This window comes from Cavia porcellus, unplaced genomic scaffold (genome assembly GCF_034190915.1).
Source record: "Cavia porcellus strain 051 isolate PalLab524CR breed Dunkin Hartley unplaced genomic scaffold, mCavPor4.1 scaffold_1, whole genome shotgun sequence".
Lineage (NCBI taxonomy): Eukaryota > Metazoa > Chordata > Mammalia > Rodentia > Caviidae > Cavia > Cavia porcellus.
Genome location: NW_026947484.1, coordinates 232,421,146 through 232,443,798, shown reverse-complemented (window position 1 = coordinate 232,443,798; position 22,653 = coordinate 232,421,146). Strand labels below are relative to the sequence as shown.

The window sequence follows — 22,653 nt, the reverse complement described above, 5'->3', positions numbered from 1 at the left end:
AATCTTTTCAGGGTTGGGAAGGTGAGTTTGTACCTAACAATACCAAGGGAAGTATGGCTGCCTGTGTTACTATGAGTCATAGATTCAGAGGTTCTCATTAGGGTCTGATTCGCCTTTTGAACCTTCATTTTCCATCACACTAGAAATATTTTGAACCCAAAGTTCACCAAAGATAGCTTTAGTAATTGTGTTTACTAATTACCACCAAAGTAATGACAATGTATATTGTTAAATATTGGTGGATTATCAATTTTGTTTCAGATTTTATTAAATCATAATATTGTGTATTTGTATACACTTTCATCTATTTTTTATGTCAAGAATCAAACCTAGGACTTCATGCTTGCTAGGTAAGTGCTTTATCACTGAGCTATGCCAAGGGAAGTATGTAGTCACCCAAAGGAGGCCAGCTTTTCCTAGCACTAAATTCTAAAAGCACTTTATAATGTGAGTCACTGTCACAAATAACATTTTAAATAGTTCAATAACATTTATATAACCACATTGGGTAATATCTAATTGATTTTTATACAGAGATGAGTGAGTGTGGTAAATAATTGTATGTTTTATTTTTACAGGAATCTTGAAACCAAAATGAGGCACAATCAGATGTGTTGTGAGACACCACCTACTGTCACTGTTCATGTAAAACCCGGGTCAAATAGGTCACATCAGCCTAGAATTAATCTCAAGCGTAGTATTTTTAAAGATAGTTTGCAAGTTTCTGACAAAAGTACACATAACAACAACAAATGCAAACGCCCCAAAGGGCCTTGTCTAGTTATCCAGCGTCAGGAAATGACAGCTTTCTTCAAATTATTTGGTAGGTTTAAAATATTTTAAGAGCATAATTTTAAAGTTCTTAAAAATTAGGTTATAAATTTTGTTTTACTACTTTCATAGTGATAAAGTACTAATAGCATAATTATACTTAAAATTAGAATTTAAACTTGTTTTATAAGTTTCATAATGAACAAAAAGGATGTTATTTCCTTTGTGAAATTTCTCATCTATAATCAAATTTGATTTTGTTTTTACTTTTTTCTTAATGTTGGGTTTTGTTTGGTTCACTTTGTGAATTAAAAATTCACATTCATTTAGCTTCTAGACTATTTAAATCCAAGTATCGCAGATACCAAAAATTCAGATTCATGGTATGGGTTTTATTGGACCCACAGTAAGATGGTACATGAAGACTCACTTTCTAGCCGGGCGTGGTGGCTCACGCCTGTAATCCCAGCGCTCAGGAGGCTGAGATAGGATCGTTGCAAGTTCGAGATCAGCCTGGGCTACAAAGTGAGCTCAAGGCCAGCCTGAACTGCATAGTGAGACCCTGTCTCAAAAAAGACAAAAAAAAAAAAAAAAAAAAAAAAAATTGAATATGCACTTACTTAAACTGAAGGAGGAAATGGAAAAAATTAGTTTCCTAAACTACATATTTTTGTCCTAGGTTGTGTTTTGGTAGTTACCAACATATTTTAAGATTAAACAAGACACACTATTCTCCCTCAAAGATGAACCATATTCTAGTGAGACAAATCAGGGAGAAAGAAAAAAGGAGGTGGCACTTGAGTTTTTGTACAGTGGTAAATACTCTAAGAAACTGAAAAGCACACTTTAGACAGCTTTGGTCCTGTTATCATTTGATTTACGAGCTTTATTTATAATCTTCCAAAACAAATTAGTTTTTCAAAAGACAATAGTTTTGAAAAGCAAGTCAAAGCTATCTTTTGTTGTAGATGACGATCTAATTCAAGATTTCTTATGGATGGACTGCTGCTGTAAAATTGCAGACAAGGTAACTTTAGTATCAAGATAATCATTAACCAGCATTATGTTACTAGACATTTATGTTTGTCTTTTTTATTAAAAATATGACTCAATATATACATTTTGATCAGAATTATTTTTTCTTTTTTCCTTCAGAATTACTGTTTTTAATCAAATTGTGGAAGAAAATATTGGGAGATTTCACTCCACTAAGGAAATCTCTTGTACATTTTAATATTTTGTAATTCAAGAAAACAAATGCCAATAACATGTTGTTTATTTAGGAATCAGTGTTTCAGAAAAGAATGTTATCTACTGGAAGATTAGATAACAATATGTAACATACTAGCTAGTGTTAATTTCCTATTTTTTTTTGAAATTCTGTATTATCCTTTTTTGCTTTGTTTTTAAAATAAAATTCAAAAAAGTCTTAACTAGAAGCACCAATATTTCTATGGTGTTGTGTTTTCGTTTGTTTTTTCTTTTGATAGACACAAATTAACATTATTTGTTTCTGTGCTTTTCTGTTTTATTTTTAGTTTTTTTGCTTAGTTGAGATAGGATCTGATTGTGTAGCTCAGGTTGATCTTGAACTCATGTAGCCAAGGGTGGCCTCAGACTCTTGGTGATCCTCCTGCCTTAAACTCCCAAGTGCTAGAATTACAGGCCTTACCACCATGCCAGCACTGTGCTTTTTGAGTTAGCTTAATAATTAAAATTCTGCTAAACTGGGCATGGTAGCACATGGCTGTAATCCCAGCACTAGGGAGGCTGAGACCAGAGAATCACTGAGAATTCAAGGCCAGCCTGGGCTCCACAGTGGTCGAAGGCCAGTCTGAACTGCAGAGTGAGACCCCATTTAGAAAGCTCAGCGTAATTTCACTTCCCACTTAAAATGTACAGATAGAAAAAAGAATTATCTGAAGGCTAGCTTATGATTACCCACTAAATTGAACATTTTGTCACACTTAAAATGACAAAACAAAACCTTTTTAGCTAGATCTGGTAGTACACAGCTATACTCTCAGCACTCAGGAAGCTAAGGCAGGAGAGTCACCATAAGGTCAAGGCCAGCCTGGACTACATAATAAGGCCCTGTCTCAAAACAACAAAACAAAGTTACTGAACTAACAGTCGTTGTTTTAAACCTTCTCTGAAAACTGGATTATTTTGTAGCAAATTCCAGACATCCTAACATTATATGCATAATTTTTTTTTTCAAATTGGTCCCAGGGATTGAACGCAGGACCACATGCTTGCAAGACAGGCACTTATGCCGCTGAGCTAAATCCCCAGCCCCCATAAATATTTCTTATGTATCTCTATAAAAAGGCTGTCTTAAAACATAATCACAGTGTCACTAATTATTTTTAAAATTACCAGTAATGGGGCTGGAAATGCAGCAAGCACTTGTGTCCTAAGTTTAATTCTGAGTACCAAAAAAAAAAAAAAAAAAGTAAGACTTTATGGTCAAATATCCTGTTTCTGTGGAGTTACCAAGTTGTGTTTTTTTGTTTTTGTTTTTTTGGTACAAGGGATCAACTCACAACCTCACTCTTGCCAGGCAGGCACTTACACTGGAGAACTAAATCCTCAGCCAGTTATCAGGTTTTTAAATGTTACAATTTTAAAAGCAGGGGGCAGTGTTTGAAAACTAAGCAGGTGTATTTTATTTATTTGTTTATTTATTTATTTATTTATTTAATGCCATTGGACAGCAGGGGGCAGTGTTTGAAAACTTAAGTGAGACTATTCTGTTTATTTATTTATTTAGTGTTTGTGAGGCGGGGTCTCACTATGTAGTTCAGGCTGGCCTTGAGCTCACTTGTAACCCAGGTTGGTCTCAAGCTTGCTTCAACCTCTATGCCTGTCTCATGAGTATTATTATCTTAACACTGTTTCAAAAATCCTTTAGTAGGAGTTATAAAAACTTGGAATCATATTGGTATCCTATCCTGGACTATGAGTTGAATAAATATTTTATGAAAAAGAAAATAATACATTAATATTAGAACATTTCTAATTTGAACAGTCAGACCTTGACATGTTCTAATAGGCTAGCTGTGTATCTTTCTAATTGTGTATCTAAAATGTGCTTTCACCATTAAATAAAGCTATGTTATTCTAATTTCTGATTGTTATTTAGAAGCAGGTGCTTTTGTAAAGTGAATATATAAAGAAAAAAGGGAATATAAAATCAGGCTCACATACCTGTAATCCCAGCTGCTCAGGAAGCTGAAGCAGGAAGATGACAAGTTTGAGGTCAGCCAGCCTGGGCAACTTAGCAAGAGCCTCTTTCAAACTGAAATGAAATGAGGATTGTGTGTATGTAGCTCAGTGGAACAGTGCTTGCCTAGCAAGGACATGGCCTTGGGTTCAGTCCCTGGTACAGGGTGTGTATGTGTGTAAGTACAGGACAGTGATGGCGAAACTGAGTGCCAAACGATAACCCAAAGTCCACTTAATGCAAAATGCCAACACTAGAATGAAACCTGAGGTTTTAGTATAGAAAAACAGCTTCTGCATTAACATACTTTATCTTCAGAACAAAACACAGTAACGTGCTTTGGGTTCACCACCACAGTATAGGAGCTGGGGTACAGCGTGTGGTTAGTATGCATGAGGTCCTGGGTATAATCTCCAGCACATAAAAGTGAGTTTGCCTGAGCTGGTGGCATATGCCTGTAGTCTAGGCACTTGGGAGGCTGAGCTGGGAGGGTCACATGAGCCAGGAGTTCCAGACCACTCTTAGTCAAAATAGCACCCTGCTAAAAAAGAAAAAAGTATTAGTGTTGTAACTAAGAAGATTCAGCAGAAAGTTCATGTGCGTATGTACATACCCAGAGATACCAGGCAAATGCTGCAAATACAAATGCAGATAAAAGGTATATAATTATTCACTTTACTGTTATTTCAACTTTCTGTAGATTTCATATTTAAGTTTTAAAAGAAGTTTTAAACTTTATTCACTGTAATAAAATGTAGGAGTCCATCTAATCAATTTTAATCATAATCATAACTTTCTAAGTATATGGATTAATTATAGGAAACAAAAAATAAGTGATTCTGTAATAAAGATAAATCCTTTAGTATATTCATCAGAAAATTTTAAAAATAACTATTAAATGTAGTTAGTAAAACTATTAATTTCTAACTTTTTTTCTTATAGTATCTTTTGGCTATGACCTTTGTTTATTTCAAGAGAGCTAAATTTACTATAAATGAGCATACCAGGATAAATTTCTTTGTTGCTTTGTAAGTATGCTTTTATATATTTATAATATATATAATAATACTTAAAGCAGAAGTTATTTAAACTTTATAAATATCTTTGTGTAGGCCTTTCTGTATAAAAGCTATACATTTTTCACTTTAATAGGAAAATTTTATGTTCTTTTCACTGATCTTATCATATTTCTTAAGATTTATTATTCAGTATTCCACTTGAATTTGTATTATACCTTTTATGTTCTTCAGGGTGCTCCCATAAATTGTTCCAAATTCTCCTGTTTATGACCTAGACTTTTTCAAAGCCAGAATATTCTTTTTAAATTGAGATTGAATAGATAATAAAAGTTACCATCACAATTGCTCTCTTGCACTGAACAGCTTGGATTGGGGGTGGTGGTTTAAGAAGGATCTCACTGTGTAGTCAAGGATGGCCTTCAAGTTGGTATGTAGAATCAGGCTGGCCTCAAACTTGTGATCCTCCTGCCTCAGCCTCCCAAGTAGTGTAGCTATGGGTAGGTAACAACATGCTTAGCTTAAAATGCTCTAGACATAGTTTTTGAGTGTCTGTGGTCATAAGATAAAAATTATTTATATTTAATGTGTCTAGTATCCACCAATAATTTTACTAAATATGCAGAACTATGACAAAACAGCACAGTTTTCCACTGACTTTACACTAATTTATCCTGGCATTATTATCTGTTAAATGGTTTTAACGATAAGGTTTTTCAGTCCATAGGTTAGAATTATAATTTAAGAATATATACTGGAGGCTGGCAGTGCAGCTCAGTGGTAGAATGCTTGTCATATGTGGAACTCTGGGTTTACTCCCAGCACCAAAAAATAAAAATAATATGGTTGGGTCTTTTTACCCTGTACCTGAATATAGTGTTACAGTTGGGAATGTAATAGTAAAATTTTAAAGAAATAAGATTTTTTAAAAACTGACTTCTGTATTTATTAAAGGGATATTTGCTACTACATAGGGAAAAATGAACTCACTTTAAAATTTGGTGATTACTAAATTGAAAAAATATAACAGTATTAGCCTATATTGAGTATTAAATGGAAGGTACCACAAAATTTTTATATATTAATACATCTAGTCTTGCCCATGAAATAAACTTTTATTATCCCATTTTACAGATAAGAAAACCAAGACTTAGGTACTTTCCAAAATCACAGATGTTAGCAGCAGAGCTGAGATGCAGATTCAGGTGTGACTGAATTCAGCTGTTGACACTAAGTTAAATTGTTGCTTACATGTGTCAGTATTATATCTGTATATTGATGTAATGCCTATTTTATAGAGTTTTTTTCTCCCCAAGGATTTAAAACAAACTAAAAGAAGCTTTAATTTTTTTTTTTTTTTTGCTGTTGTTTTGTTTAGAGACAAGGCTCACTATGTAGTCCAGGCTCGCCTTCAACTTACTGTGTAGCCCAGGTTGGCCTCAAACTCCTGGCAATCCCTGCCTCAGCCTCTGAGCACTGGGATTACAGTGTGCACCACCTTGCCCACCTTTAGCACCCTGAAACTGGATTCATTTCACTTGTTTTTTTTCCTATCTTTTTTTTCTTCCCAAGATGGTCTTGTTATATAGCCCAGGCTAGTTTCAAACCTGCCATTCTCCTAACAGCCTTTTTTTTCCAGTACAGAGAATTAAACTCAGGACCTTATACTTGCCACGCAGGCACTGTGCCACTGAGTTGTGCCCCAGGCCTCACTTGTTTTTTTTAAAGTTATTACCACTAAAGCATTATTCATCGTATACTATGTGTTAGTCTATAAGATTGTATTGCATGTTGTATTTAAGCTATTTAAAATCTGAATTATGATTTACATTCTGTTTTTAATCATACTTTCTATATGACCTGATTCAGTAGCTTTTCTCATTACTTTCTGTTGGCCATAGTTCTTTTTTATTTGTTTTGTTTTGAGATAGGGTCTCACTGTGTAGTTCAGGCTGGTCTAGAACTCACTATGTAGTTCAGGTTGACCTCAAATGCATGGCAGTTCTCCTGCCTCAGCTTCCCAAATGCTGTGAGAAATGTGCCACTATGCCTAACTCTGTTATCTTGTTTCCTTTCTATACTTTTTTTGGTAGGGGGGTGCTAGGAATTGAACTCAGGACTTGGTGCATGTGCCACTGAGCTATATCCCAGGCCCTCTACATATTTTATAACACTCTTAAATTTCTATTATTGTTCTTCCATATTCTCTTTCAGATTAGATTCATACTCATTTGGTTTGTCTATTTAACAGTAGGCCCTTTAACAAAGAGCATGCATCTTATTTTTCTTTTACCCTTCAATGACTAACATAGGTTCTTAATTCTGTCTTTGAATAAATGTAATTATTGGACAAAAAGAAATGGGCTCTGCATAAAGTAATCTGTTTCAAATTGGAGAATAACTTCCACGTATGTGATGAACATATTTTGCCACATTGAGCCTGAAGAATTGTTAGAGTAGAATCATGAAGCTAGATGTGGTGGCACATGCCTATAATCCCAGCATTCAGGAGGCTGAGGCAGGTGGATTACAGTGAGTTTGAGTCCAATCTGAATTATGTAGCCAGACCTTGTCTCAAAAAACCAACCAAACAAACAAACAATAGAGTCAAATCATGATGTGATACAGCACCATAGTGCATTATTAGATTTTTCATTGTTTAGTTGGCAGGCATGTGTGGAGCCAAACTCAAGCTTTGCCTACCCTTGGCTAAGAGCTGGCAGAGAAGCCAGAGTAAGAAATTATTGTGTGTAATATCACAGGGGACCTGGGTTGACTCATGTAATGAATGAGTTTTAAATAATACTGTGTAATAAGGCAGTATTCAAGTATGTATAACTGTGTTAAGGGAGAATAAAATAATGTGTAGGCTTTGTTTTATATTATGAATATGCATGTGATTAAAAAGTACAAAGCAAGTCTTCTCTCTGATCTTGTAACTTGGCCCCCTTTCTCAAGAACAAGTTAAGTTTCATGGAAATTTGTCTAGGAATAATTTTCTGTGTATGAACTTGTGTGTTATTTATTACATTAAAAAGAAGTTGCATATCCTTCTGTGCTTTTATTGTTTTATTTTGTTATATATATATATGTGTGTGTGTGTATATATATATATATTTTTTTTTTTTTTTTTTTTTTTGGTGCTGGGGATCAAACTCACAGCCTTGCACTTACCAGGCAGGCACTGTGCTTCTGAGCGATATCTCTGGCCCACTTTTAATTTTCTTAATGTAAAATATGAACTATGGTTGTGTGTATGAAAGAATAAAAGTAAAATTACAGTAATACTCACTATGACGTCTTAAGAATAGAATGTTAAGGACTAGGAATGTAGCTCAGTGGTAGAGTGCTTGCCCAGCAAGCCCCGGACTCTAGGTTCTACTGAGTACCACACACCCAAACAAGGAATTTTACCTATCGTTTCTCTGTCAGACTCTTTCTTTCCTTCTTTTATTCTGTGTTAGGTATCAAAATAATGCATGATTTGTCTTGTTTTGGGCACTGTTAGATGTCTGTAATAGTTGATGACTTCCTTCTTTTTGCTTTATAACGTTATGATTTTCAGATCCCTTTATATTGCTGTGTGTATCTGAAGTCGGTTCATTTTTGCAACTGAGTAATATTTCAGTGTTGCTTATATATTTGAATTTTTTCCCTGTCATCTTAAATGCTTTCTTTTGCCCCATTTTTTTCTCTTTTCTCCATTTCATCATCTTTTTCTGAGGTTTTGTTTGTTTGTTTGTTTCACATCTTTTCTCCTCTGCTTGTTTCCAAATATGCAGTCTGTACCTTTTAGCAATTATCTAGTATTTTTATTATAAGAAGCTTAAACACTTTAAGTACAATCACTTTAATCCAATTTATCTTGTTTTGCAATTTTTTAAATCTACAGGACGCCCTACAACAAACTGGGAACTTTAGGAATTATTTATGCATTTAATATTTGTTTACATTTACCCACATATTTATGTCTTTACCATTCCTTCTCCTGCGGTCAGGTCCATTTGGGATTATTTGCCTTCCTTTCTGGCTAATTTGAACACCTCTTTCTATAGTATTGGCATGAGTTTCTTCTTTATAACCTGCTTGAGATTTAATGGGCTTTGAAGATAGTTATCTTTTCTTTTTTAGAGAAAAAAAGAAAAACAAGGGTAGAAATAATACAGAATTTCAAAAAAATAACAAGAACTCACTAGTTGATAAATTACATATTGTTATCTTAGAAGTAGTTTTCTTTTTTAAAGATAGTTATCTTTCAACAAACAACTCTTGGAAGGTTTTAGTTACAATCTCTTCAGATATTCTCCTTTCCCATCTCCTGTTATTGCCTTTTAAAATCATTTGAATATGTTACACGTCACTGTCTCTCATATCACTTTTCTTTGACATTTCTGTCTTTGTTTCTTTGGACTATACTTTTTGTTTGTTTTGTTTTTTATCTTTTTGAGACAGAGTCCCACTATGCAGTTCAGACTGGCCTTGCTCACTTTGTAGCTCAGGCTGTTCTCAAACTCACAGTGATCCTGTTGCCTCAGTCTCCTGAGTGCCTCAGCCCCCAGTGTGCCACCACAACCTGGCTTCTGGACTATACTTTCGATAAACTTTTGTAGATTTACTTTTCAATTCACTAATTTTATCTTTATGTGTTAGTATTCTAACTAATTTATTTTAAAATTTTTCATTTTAACATGTTCTCTTTTCCCCCAGTACTGGGGATTGAACTCAGGGGTTTTGAACCGAGCTACATCATCTTAAGACGTGGCCAGGTTTGAACTTCCTCCCTCTGCCACCCAGAGTGCTGGGGTTCAGGTGTGTGGCACTGCACCTTGCTCTTATTTTGTAATTTTTCAAATGCGCTTAGCCCTTTATATTATCAAGGTACTTTTAATTTTTTACACATACTAGACAGTTATTTCTATGTTCTGTTATTGCAGTATCTTAAGATTTTTCACAGTCTATTTCTGCCCCTGAATACTTTTTTTTTTTTTTTTTTTGGTCTTTTTCCTTTTTATCGGTACCGGGGATCGAACTCACGACTGCCTGCTTGCAAGGCAGGCGCTTATGACGCTGAGTTAAATCCCCAGCCCCTGAATATTTTTGTTGTGAATTACCATTCCATTTTTCCTGGGAACTTGTCTGTGGGGACTTGTATTATTTCTGATGGAAAATCCACTCCATTCTGATCTTTGTTCCTTTTTTATCACTGGTTTGTGGTGTACATTGGTGTAATTTTATTATATTTCTTCAGCCTTGGGGTCCATTAATCTCCATTTAGATTTACATTTTTTATCAAATTTTGAAATTTTTAATGATTATTTCTCCAAATGGGCCTGCTATCTTTAAATGACTCCACTTTCACCCCCCCCCCTTTTTTTTTTGTGGTACCGGGGATCGAACTCACGACCTTATGCATATCAGACAGGCACTTGTGCCACTGAGCTATTTAAATTTTTCTGTGTATTTTATTTTAGACAGTTTCTATTGCTGTGCCTTCAATTAATAGTTGTTTTCTTTTGCATTGTTTAATCTGTTACCTCATTCAGTGCATTTTCCACTGTGCACTCTAGTTTTTCTTTCCAGAAGCACATTTTTAAGTTGCCTAGTTTTGTGAGTATATGGGATATTTATGACTATTTTAATATCCTTAGGTATGTGAATTTGGATTGGTTTCGGCGGGAATTTTTTCTTACTATGGATTGTATTTTTTTGCTTCTGTGCATTCTTGTTCCCCTTAGAATACTGCAGAATACCGATTCCCATGTGTGTATAAAGAACTATCTGAGTGAGGCTGGGGATTTAGCTCAGTGGCATAAGCACCTGCCTTGCAGGCAGGCGGTCGTGAGTTTGATCCCCGGTACCGATAAAAGGAAAAAAAAAAAAAAACTATCTGACTATAGAGAAAGATAATAAGAAAAGATGAGGGGAAACAGTGTCTTCCTTACATTCATTCACAGAGGACTTGAGGAAATGATTGTTCTCATAATCGGACTAAAACCTCACAACACACAGAGAAAAGTGCTCAGGTCTTGCCTTAGCAGTGGAGAGTTATTAACTCCAGAACAAACTCTTCTATGGATTTACCTAAGAAGTCTTATGAGTGTCAGAACTAGACTGTTGCCAGAGAACTGCATCCCAGAACAAAGTTTAAAGAAATACAAAATACCGAGAATTCAACAAACTAAAATTCACAACTCTGTTTTTGTTGTACATTTCTTTATGAGTAAGGCTGAGCATCTTTTGTGTTTATATGCCATTGATATTTCTGTTTTGATTAACTACCATTCTTGTTGGTACTCATTTCTTTTTTGGATTGTTGGTCCTCTTTGTTAGGTATCTGGCTAATACAGTTGAAGAAGATGAAGAAGAATCCAAATATGAAATTTTTCCATGGGCTTTAGGGAAAAACTGGAGAAAATTATTCCCTAATTTCTTAAAGTTAAGGGACCAGCTCTGGGATAGAATTGACTATAGGGCTATTGTAAGCAGGCGATGCTGTGAGGAGGTAAGGATTTAAAAGTACTTCAATATGTAGTCCTCATCTTCTGTTTATCTAATTTTCCTTGTTTTTTTTTTTTTATGTGCTTCAAATGCTTCTTCCTTTTTTGTATATATAAGAAAGCTCATTAACCCTGCTTATTACTCTGAGTATACCTGGCATATTGCCATGTTGCTGTTTGAATTTTATATCTCATTAATTTAAAAAGTGTCACTTGTTTTTAGGAACTAGTTATCTCTGTAGTGAGTATTTTTATTTTAGTGTTCTGCTCCTATCTAAAAGGTCACGTATATTGGTAAAGGGTGACTTAGACATATCAAAATAGCTTATGTATAATAATTTCCACTAAAGTATGAGAAACTTCAAATTCCTAAGATTGAAATACATGGTTTATAATGTAAATAAGTTTATATCCCAGGTGTGCTGGCTCACATGTAATCCTAGCTCTTGGGAAGCTGAGACAAAAAAAAAAAAATTGCCATGAGTTTGAGGTCAGCCTGAATTAGATAGCAAGGCTATTTTTAAAAAAGCAAAAATAAAAAATTAATTTATGTTTAAAACAATTCTACTTTCCATATATGTCCTAGTTACTTTTCTCATTGCCAAGACAAAATCCCTGATATCTAAAGTTAACGGAGGAAAGGTTTATTTTATTTTATTTTATTTTTTGGTACCAGGGATCAGACTCGTGACCTCACACTTACCAGGCAAGCACTTGAGCTACTGAGCTAAATCCCCAGTGGAAAGGTTCATTTAACTCACACTTTACAGAGGTTTCAGTCCATAATCAGCTGGCTCCAAGGCAGCATGACAGCATGGCAGACAGGCATCACAGAGGATAAATGGTTCATAGCTGGCAGGAGGTAGCAGAACAAGCAAGGGACCTTAAGAGCGTCTTTCTGCCCCTTTTATCCACACTACTAAAGGTAGGTAGCACTGACAGCCCTAATCCTAGTGCCCCTGAGCCATGAATCAATTCTAGTGTCACACACTACAGATCCAGCCACCTCTAAAAAGCCCATCTAGGGGCCAAGGATACAGCTCAGTGGCATAAGCACCTGCCTGCAAATGCAAGGTCATGAGTGTGATTGCCAGTACAAAATAAAACACCGTCTATAATCACATGAGGCCTAAACATAAGCCATAGAAACACAGAATCTTTCCTTGGTGTCTGATTTTTTTAAGGTGGTCAGATTTTATTAAGACAAACCAACAACACACTAAAAATTTAAAATCAGTTATTTTATCAAATGCTTGAGGGTTTTGGTTTTTGGGAGAGAGTCTTGCCATGTAGTTCAGGGTGGCATTATGCTCACTATGTAGCCCAGGCTGCTCTTGAACTCACAGAAAACCTGTCTCAGTCTCTCAATTGCTGTGATTATAGGCATGCACCACCATGCCCAGTACTGTTCTGGTTTTTAATAAAGGTAATGTTTCAAACTACATAACAATGCTAGCAAAGTTAAATGAAAATGTAAACTTGTACTAATTCAAAAACCTTGATAAGACAAAAAGCAAAACAATGCAATCACACCTTAGGTATAAACATCAGGGATTGATATTGTAAATAGGTATCATCTTGATACCTTGATCATCTTGAGGAAGGCAGAAGCAGCCACTAATCCAACCCATACAGGCAGAAGCCTTGTTCCTGCTTGCTACATGACTTGCTTCACTATTGGATCCCAATTTAATCTTACCTGAGTAGTTATACTCAATCTTACTGGTTGACCATAATTCTGTCCCTCATGCATCTTGCAAGTTCCCATTTTTCCCCACCTCAGACCCACTTCACCTTGTGGTTTTGCTCTATAAAAATCCCCGACAAAGGCAGGATACTTGGCAACACACTTGGGATCCCTTCTGTCTGTCTCTAGACAGAAGCTTTCTTTTTCTCAATAAATACATTCTGCTTTTTAAAAAATAATAAAATCTTGATAAATGTGAGTAGAAAAGTCTGTAGTTAAATGAAAATCTTATCTAGTTTAATAATTGCAAACCAGGGGGTTTAGCTCAGCAGCATAAGTGACTGCCTTGCAAGCGCACAGTCGTGAGTTCAATCCCTGGTACCAAAAAAAAAAAAAGGGGGGGGGGGACCAATTAATGGAGCTGTGTCAAACCTGAGTGAAGGGGCTGGGGATTTAGCTCAGCGGCATAAGGGCCTGCGTTGCAAGCGGGCAGTCATGAGTTCGATCCCTGGTACCAATAAAAAGGAAAATGACAAAAAAAAAAAAACCTGAGTGAAGACATAAGTGGTAAGTCACAGAGTTCTGTCCAGGACTAACCTTGTGAATTATATTTATTAATGGGATGAAGACATACTAAGTGTATATTTATAGATTAAATTAAATTAAAATTTTTGCCACATGTGGTGGCTCATTCCTGTAAACCTAGCACTTAGGAGGCTAAGGCAAGAGGATCATTGCAAATTCAAGACCAGCCTAGGCTACAAAGTAAGCTTAAGGCCAGCCTAAACTGCAAAGCAAGACCCTGTCTGAAAAAGACCCAAAAAAAAAAAAAAACCAACCAACCAACCAACAAAATATAATATATATATATATATATAAATTTTTGACTCCTGGGAGAAATGCAAGATTTCAGAAATAACTTAGAAGACTACCCATCAAGTCAAACCCTTTCAAGACTAAATTCAATATCCAGATATGGTAGTGCATGCCTATGAAAACAGCACTTAGGAGACTGAGGCAGAAGGTTCACCCACAGGTTCGAGGCCAGCCTGGGCTACATAGTACACTCAAGACCAGCTTGGACTACACAATGAGACCCTGTTTCAAAGAAAAAAAAGATTGAGTTGGAAAAGATGAAAAGTTGGGCATATGATGCCCCGTAAAATTAACAGATCCTCATTAAAGAACTTAAACTAGACTCATTCCCATTATAGAGCATTAAAAGAGCCCTGAGATTTTATTTGGCTTAGTTTTGCATTTGTTTCGGTTTACTTTTTGTCACCTCCTCCCCCAGATCAAGATTGGATGATTTGCACAGCTGTTGCATCTTTGGAAGTGACAGGGCCATATTCTAGTATTCTAAGTAAAAAGATTGAGGCCATGGGCTACTCAGGATAAGGTCATAGTGAGGCAGTAGAAGCCCGACATCAGGACTGGCAGTAACGCGCCTCATGGTGGCTGCCGGCGGCCTCATAAGTGCAGTGCCTGCGCGCAGCATGTCCACATGCTGTTAGTGCTGGGATTTCCTCCCCTGCTGGCACCAGACTGTAAAGAGCCAAAGAGAATGGTGTGACTGATTAGCATGAGTGTGAAAGAGAAAAAGCAAAACAAAAAAGGGTGTAGGCAGCTGGAAAGTTAGTTGTAAAACAGTGCTTATAGCAAAATGTAATTTTAGGCTGTAGCAAAGAGGAACCAATCATCAGGCTATAAAGTATTGTACTTGCTTCTGCTCACTATATTTGAAGACCATTCACCAACAGCTGGATAGCCAACAACTATACACCAAGAAGAGCATCTGGAATAGAGCAGTCTCAAGAAAGCTATCACACGTGGATTAATAAAAAGGATCAAGACTTTTAGTATGACTAAGAGACCTTTCCTTTCTATCTGTGTAAAGTAATATTTAGCTTAATTGAAAAGTATCAAAGATTCAAGAAGTTTGCTGACTCTCGCACTCTCCATTCCTGCCTCTCCTCACAAGATTGCAGAGAAAATTCAACAGGAAGCAAGGCACAATAGCACATGCCTGTAGTCCCTGCTACTGGGCTTATGTGGGGCAGCTGAAGTAGGATCATAAATTCAAGGCCAGCCAGGCACGGTAGTACACACCTATTAGCCCAGCACTCAGGAGGCTGAGGCAGGAGGAAGGCAGACTTTGAGGCCAACCTGGGCTACATAGTAAGTTCAAGTCCAGCTTGAACTGAACAGTGAGACCCTGTTTTAAATAAATAAGTAAATAAAGATAAGTTGAAAGACAGCAAAATTTTAAAAGGGGCTGGGGGTGTAGCTCAGTGGTACAGTGCCTCCTTGCATTAGGTGCTGGGATTAGTCCCCAGAGAAAACGTTAGAGGCTGCTAATAGCAGAAGCAGAAATAAACTGGGCAAAAGAAAGTAGAGCACATCTTCTGGGGGAGAATCAGAAGTTCACTTTTAGGCATGTTACTTTTGAAATACCAGACAATGACTTAAGAACAATAAATTTGATACGAACTGAAACATACCTGTTATCTACCATGTCAAAGCTGGGACAGAGGACTATAAAATTGAGTATGTCATATGTAAAATGTAATACAAAATGGATCAAACACCTAAACATTAAGAATTAAAACTAAAATTTTTAGAAGAAGATAAATCTTTATGATGTTCAGATGGGTCTCATATATTAAATATGATACCAAAAATATAAGCAACAGAAGAATATATGTATTAAGTGAATGTTAGCAAAATTTAAAATTTGAGGCTGGCATAATAGTACCTAATGCCTATAATCCCAGAATTCAGGAGGCTGAGGCACAATGATTGCTGTAAGTTCAAGGCCAGCCTGGACCTCATATCGAAACCTGGTCTCAACAACAACAAAAGCACAGAAAAACACACACAAAAAAATCATCAGAGTATACCAAGTGAAGTGACATTTCATAAAAAGGGAAAAAGTTTTGCAAATCATCTATTTGATAAGGAACTTCTATGTAAACTTGTATGTCTTTTTTTTTTTGTATGTCTTTCAATAATTAACTAAAAAATGGGCAAAGAATCTGAATGGGAAATTCAAAGATGATTCAACCTCATTAGCCATCAAGGCACTACAGATCAAAGCCACAATGGAGTATCACTTCATGCCCACTGTGACGTCTATGAGTGAAAAGAACAAATCTTGGTGAGGATGTAGAAACATTGAAACCTTTACACACTTTCGATAGGAATGTAATGTAGTGGCTTTGAATAATAGTCTTATGGTTCTTAAAAATTATATAGAGTTAACCATATGATCCAGGAATTAGCCAAAAGAAGTGAAAACTATGTTCATGTAAAAACTTGTATCCAAACGTTCATAGCATTGTTACTTATAAAGCCAGAAGTGGAAACAAATGTCTGTTGGCTGAGATACAGATAAATAAAATATTTAATGAACTATTTCTTGAAAGTTAAGTACCAATATAAGTATCAGTATAAACTTCAATGAGCCTTGAAAACAAGGGTTAAAGGTATATAGAAAGGTAATTACCTAGTAGATTTTATTCTGTTCTCTTAAGTATTTGACAGCTAATTTATGAATAGCATCAAGTTCAGTGTTGGAGAGGTTATTATAAAAAATACATCATTCCTGTTCTAATATTTATTAAAGTCCCTAGATAAATCCTGTTAGAAATTTAGTGTGTTTTTGTATTGGGTTTTAAGACAGTATTTCTCTGTATAGTGGAGGTTGGCCTTGAGTTTGCAGTGATCCTCTTGGCCTCTACCTTCTGAGTGCTGGGATTACAGACATGCTCCACCACACCCAACTATTATATGTTTTTGGTTGAAAATTTATTTGAAGGATTTAAGAAATGGGCTATAAAATAAATGTAGCCTTAAAATATACTTTCACATGTGATACAGGAGCTGGGGTGTAGTTCAGTTTGCCAAGTATACATGACAGTGTGGCTCCAGCACTGGAAAAAAATAGTGTTTTTCCTTTCTCTTCGGAAGAGTGACAGTAACCTTTTCCCAGGGGACTTGTTTAGCAAGTCTAAATGTGGTTTTCTTTCAAATTTTAATAGAGTTTTCTTAGACCCCAAAATAGAGCTGCTCTGCCTTGCCCCTCCAAGGGCCCCTGATATGCCCTTGAAACCTTAGGGGTTTTAAACTGAAAAATCACTGGTCTAGGCAATTAATAAGGCTCTGTCTAGCTCTTAAATGTTATGATTCTCATTTACTTTGAGTTTTAGGCAACTGCAACCAAATATTTTTGCTAGATTGCACAGAAGTTTTAGATTTCATGAAATCAGCACAAGGCATGCTTTCCTAGCTTGATATCTTAAATAGCTATAACTTGCCAGATACTAATATGTGGTAGGGATTTTACCCATGTATGTCATCTAATCTCAGAACAGTCTGTTGTAGATAGCATCTCTATTTTAGAGATAAAAGAATCTAAAAAAAAAAAGTTCACAAAGATGAAATAACCTGCTCAATATCTTACAGATACTAGTGGCAAAGCCATGATAAGAAACTAAATCTATCCCAAATCTAAAGTCAGTTTTATTAAACAATTCCTGAGAGCCCGGTGTGATGGCACATGTCTGTAATCCCAGCACTTAGGAGGCTGAGGCAGGAGGAACACAACGAGTTCTGGGTTAGCCTGGGGTACATATTGCATTCAAAGCCAGCCTGAATTGCATAGTGAGACCTTGTCTCAAAAAAAAAATGTCAGATAAGGACCACAACTGCTTTATAAATCGTATTTTATCTACTTAATCCTCTTCCTCCACCCAGAAAAACCACATAACCAGGTATGATGGCACATGTCTGTAATCCCAACACTCTAGAGACTGATCAGAAAGATCAGAAAGATCACTGAGTTTAAGACCAGTCTGAACTTCAAAGTGAGACCCTATCTCAAAAAAACAAAATAGGGGCTGGGGATTTAGCTCAGCAGCATAAGCACCTGCCTTGCAAGCAGGCGGTTGTGAGTTTGATCCCTGGTACCGATAAAAATGAAAAAAGACCCAAAAAAAAAAAAAAATCAAAATAAATAACCCTCCAAAATACACTATTTCCATACTGAGGAACAAAGGCATTAAGTAATTTACCTTTGTTCTTAAGTTATTCCTAGCCACCATTGCAAACATTGTAAGATTTGTTTAACATATCTAACTGGGAACCTCCAGTTTTTTTTAACCCAACACATTCCATAATTAAGAATTATGTATTCTTGTGCAGGTGCACACTTGTAACCCTAGTACTTGGGAGGCAGAGGCAGGCAGATCACCATGAGTTTGAGACCACCTTGGGCTATATAAGCCAATTCAATGCCAGTTTGCACAACATAATGAGACTGTATCTAAAAAAAAAAAAAAAATTTGTCATAAAAGACTACACAACAACACCCAGTCTGTCTTGAAAAAAAAAAAAAAAGCCAGGCATGGTAGCATGCCTGTAGTTCCAGCACGTAGGAGGCTGAGACAGGAGGGTTGCTGTGAATTTGAGGCCAGCCTAGGTTACATATTGAGTTCAAAACCAACCTGAAATACAGAATGAGACTCAGTCTCAGAGAAGTACATCTTCTTTTGAGCCTTCCCTGTGATTAGAATATTGAGACATTTATTTATTTATTTAAGACTATGTCTCACTCTGTAATTCAGTCTGGTCCCATACTCATTATGTAGCCCAGGATGGGCTCCAACTCACGGCAATCCTCCTACCTCAGCCTCCCCAGTGCTGGGATTACAGGTGTGTACCACCATGTCTGGCCAGAATTTTTTTAAATTAAGCACCCTAAAAACTTGCAAGATTGCTGCATTGTTTGCTTTTTGAAATAATTTACTTTGTCAATTGTTGTCTTAATGATTCAAGCAATCATTCGCTTTATGGTAATATGGTATTATCTGGAGCTATTTTGTTACTGTCTAAATTGGTGAGTTTGATTATTATCTGAGAGTCAGAAACAGCTTTTCTGAGTTACAATTTTTGCTCTAATTCTACAAAAATATAAAAGTGAGCTTTCCACTATAGGTCATGGCCATCGCACCAACCCATTATATCTGGCAAAGAGAACGTTCTGTACATCACAGTGGAGCCGTCAGAAACTACAACAGAGAGCAAGTTCAGCTTCCCCGGGGACCTAGTGCCACACCAGTAGACTGCTCACTCTGTGGTAAAAAAGGAAGATACGTTAGACTCGGGTTGTCTTCGTCATCATCCTCGTGCAGTGACAAGGGAGAGCTGATGAAGAAACACTCTTGGGAATCCTACAATCCATTACCAATGGACATAATAGGTGATCCTGCTCACACTTCTAGTTATTCTCAAGGTATGATTTAGTAATAAGACAGAAGTAGATGTATACATGTTATTTATTGAGCTGTATTAACTACTTGCAGGCAGGGATACATCATAACGTATACACTACGCAGGGAGTTAAATGGAGTTTCCTCCTTTTCGGTTACCACTTTTTGTCTTGTGTCTACATCAGCTTTGTGACATCTGTCATGAAAGGATTTTTATTATGATACATGTTAAATTGAGACCTCATGTACCACAAGCCTCAAATATTAGAAACTGCACCATTTCTTCAAAGTGTTTATTTTATCCAAAAAGAATTTCAAGATGAAATAAATTTATTTGCAATCTCACCATCCAACTATTTGTTTCCTTCTATATACTTAACTATTTCTAGCAAAACTAGAACTCTTTATATCTAAGCTAGCTTTTTTGCTATATATCACAAAGCATTTTCCTCACATTATTTAATCTTTGAAAAGTTCATTTTTTTAATCTTTGCATAGTGTAAGTGCTATAATTCGTTTGCATATTTCTTTCTTTCTTTTTTTTTTTTGGTACTGGTAATCGAACTCAGGGCCTCATGCTTGCCAAGACAGGTGTTGTGCCACTGAGCTACATCCCTGACCCAGAATATTATTTAGAAAGTAATTGTATTAACTGGAAATACAACCACATCATAATTTTCAAGCTATTTTTATATGGTATGTCTCTGGCATTTCTAGATTTGAAATAGTACTAGAAAGTAATATAATAATGATAGTGACCCTTTTTACTTATAAAGCCTTTCTTCCAGATTTCATGAAGATAGGACTATATTTATTTATGTTCTAGCTTGGCGTAACTGATGCCATCTTGAGCCTTGCATGTAACTCGTGCCCTGTATTTGACTCAGGAGAATGGAAAATTACTTAGAGTACAATCCCATGAGAAAAGCAGAATGAGCTGTACCCACAAGAGAAAAATTAACCTGCTCGACAAAAGAAGCAGGATATAGGTGTCAATCAAAAATTAATGTAAGATTCTAGCTAAGTTATTTCCAACAGGATGCCTTTTTGTGGTTCTCTGTTTTAAAAACTCTGTAACTTTCCAGTTCGGGACCACTTGTTTGGACTCTGAAACAGGGGGTCTGTATATGAGTGGTCCTAGCTCAGCTATTAATTTTCAGATTTATCAATTTGGCTGCTTGGATTCCTATATTGTTGTTCATGAACCCACCTCAATTCATTTCATTATTTATTTAGAGACGGTCTTGCTATGTATTTCAGGCTGGCCTTAAACTCCCTCCATAGTCCAGACTGGCCTTGAACTTGTAGCAATCTTCCTGTCTCAGCCTCCCACATTCTAGGATTACAAATGTGTACTGCTATGCCTGGCCAGGATTAGGATTTCTTGTGGTTCTTTCTAGAATTTCTTGTGGTTCTTTCTAGCCTGTCATGAGAAGTTAACAAACTGCACCAGGAGTGGTGGCCTGTAATCCCAATATTCAGGAAGCATGGAGAATCTCATATTTAAGGGTATCTTTTCAACTTTTCCTTTTTTTATATCCTTTTTCTTTTATTTATTTTTTAATCAGTACCAGGGATTGAACTCATGACCCCATGTTTGCAAGGCAGGCGCTTATGCCACTAAGCTAAACCCTGGCCTCTCTTTTTTTTTTTGGTCTTTATAAGACAAGGTTTTTGCTATGTAGTTCTGGCTGACCTTGAACTCAACTTTGTAGCACAGGCTATCCTTAAATCCACAGGGATCCTCCTACCTAAACCTTTAAGTGCCAAGATTACAGGCATGCACCACCACACCTAACTCACGGATATTTGAGTGAGATGTGCTGGCACACACCTGTAATCCCAGGATTCTGGGAGGCTGAAGCAGGAGGATCAGGAGGATCAAATCAAGAATAAAGTCCAGCCTGAATGACTTAGTGACCTAGGGAAATCCTTTTTCAGAATCTTATAAAAAAAAAAGTTTAAAAAGTACTGAGGATGTACCTCAGTACTCCTGGGTTCAATCCCCTGTACAGAAAAGAAAAAGGGAGGGAGGGAGGAAAGGAAATTAACAAACCTGCATTATTTCAGAATTTCTATTTATTTTTAGCACATCTCTATGACAGTAAAAATGGTAGTTTTATTTGTATTAGTGCATGTTTGCAGCATATAATGATTGCCTTCATCATGGAGAGTCGGTACATGTACATAATGTTAGGGGAAAAGGAGAAAAAAACAAAGGCATGAGTCAACAGGACAGATTTATTTAGGACAAACTGAGAAGGACCACTCGGACCAGATCGGTAACTTTCCTACAGACTTGAGGTTTCACGCGGTCATGAGCATAAGGGGCGAGCTGTGAAGGGGAAAGTTCAAAATGGCCCTTTCAGGGAGGAGAGTTCAGGGAAAAGGAGTTGTGGCTCCCTCGTGTCAGGGACAAGGCTTGAGAAATACGGAGAATGTTGGTCGCCTGCCAAGAGCAGGGCTGAAGAGGTACGGGTGTAGCCGCGGCCTCTGGGCCTTATTAACCCATGATCACATGTGGTGTAAAAGCATAGCAGGATGGAAGAGGCTTAAAGTAGTCCCCTGTAAGCCTAGAATGGTGGCAGTCGGGCTCCTTCACTTAGCACATGTGATTTCATTTTCCATCCCTTTCTTCTCTCCACCCTTCCCTATGAGAGTAACAGTGACTGATGAAAGTGTACTCAAGGAGAAACCACCACGGGGGATGGCGAACCCTTTAGAGCCTTCAGTGACACAAACATCCTGCGGGGGCGTGCATGCCATAGGTCCACCATCACTGCCCTAGACCCTTGAAGATAGACGTTATGCTACAATACCTATCCCAGAGCATGGTAGTCACCCAACAAAAGTTGGCTGATAATACAGTTCTTCCTTTTCAACACCTCCAAGCATAATTTCTGTTGTTTCACTAATACATTGAAAGTAAATAGGGACACAGTCCACCCCAGGCTAAATCCTAACGTTGTAATTGTCCTGATAGCATCCCTCTCCTGTCTCCTGGCTCCTGTGTTTACATTTTTTGACTCTCATAATAGATAAGATTTACTATGCCTTAAAAATGTCACAGGCAAGTGGTTGTGTTGGTGCATGCGTGTCATTCCATTATTTGGGAGGCCAAGGCAGTGGATTGCCAATGTGTTCAAGGCTAGTTTAAGCTAGTCAAGGACAGCCTAAATTACATAGT

The 22,653-nt window shown here is 36.7% G+C and overlaps 1 protein-coding gene across 2 annotated transcripts in view; it reads left to right on the top strand.

Moving 5' to 3' along the window:
- Window positions 1-561: 561 nt before the first annotated feature.
- Spdya (speedy/RINGO cell cycle regulator family member A) overlaps window positions 562-22,653 on the top strand; it is a 54,343-nt gene continuing 32,251 nt past the window's right edge. Inside the window, exons 1-5 of one of the 2 annotated variants that reach the window (XM_063230425.1) lie at window positions 562-823; window positions 1,740-1,798; window positions 4,940-5,025; window positions 11,344-11,515; window positions 19,192-19,489. In XM_063230425.1, coding sequence (XP_063086495.1) covers window positions 562-823; window positions 1,740-1,798; window positions 4,940-5,025; window positions 11,344-11,515; window positions 19,192-19,489 — 877 coding nt within the window. Of the gene's footprint in view, window positions 824-1,739; window positions 1,799-4,939; window positions 5,026-11,343; window positions 11,516-19,191; window positions 19,812-22,653 lie in introns of those variants that run through there. The other variant, XM_063230423.1, reaches the window with a different exon arrangement.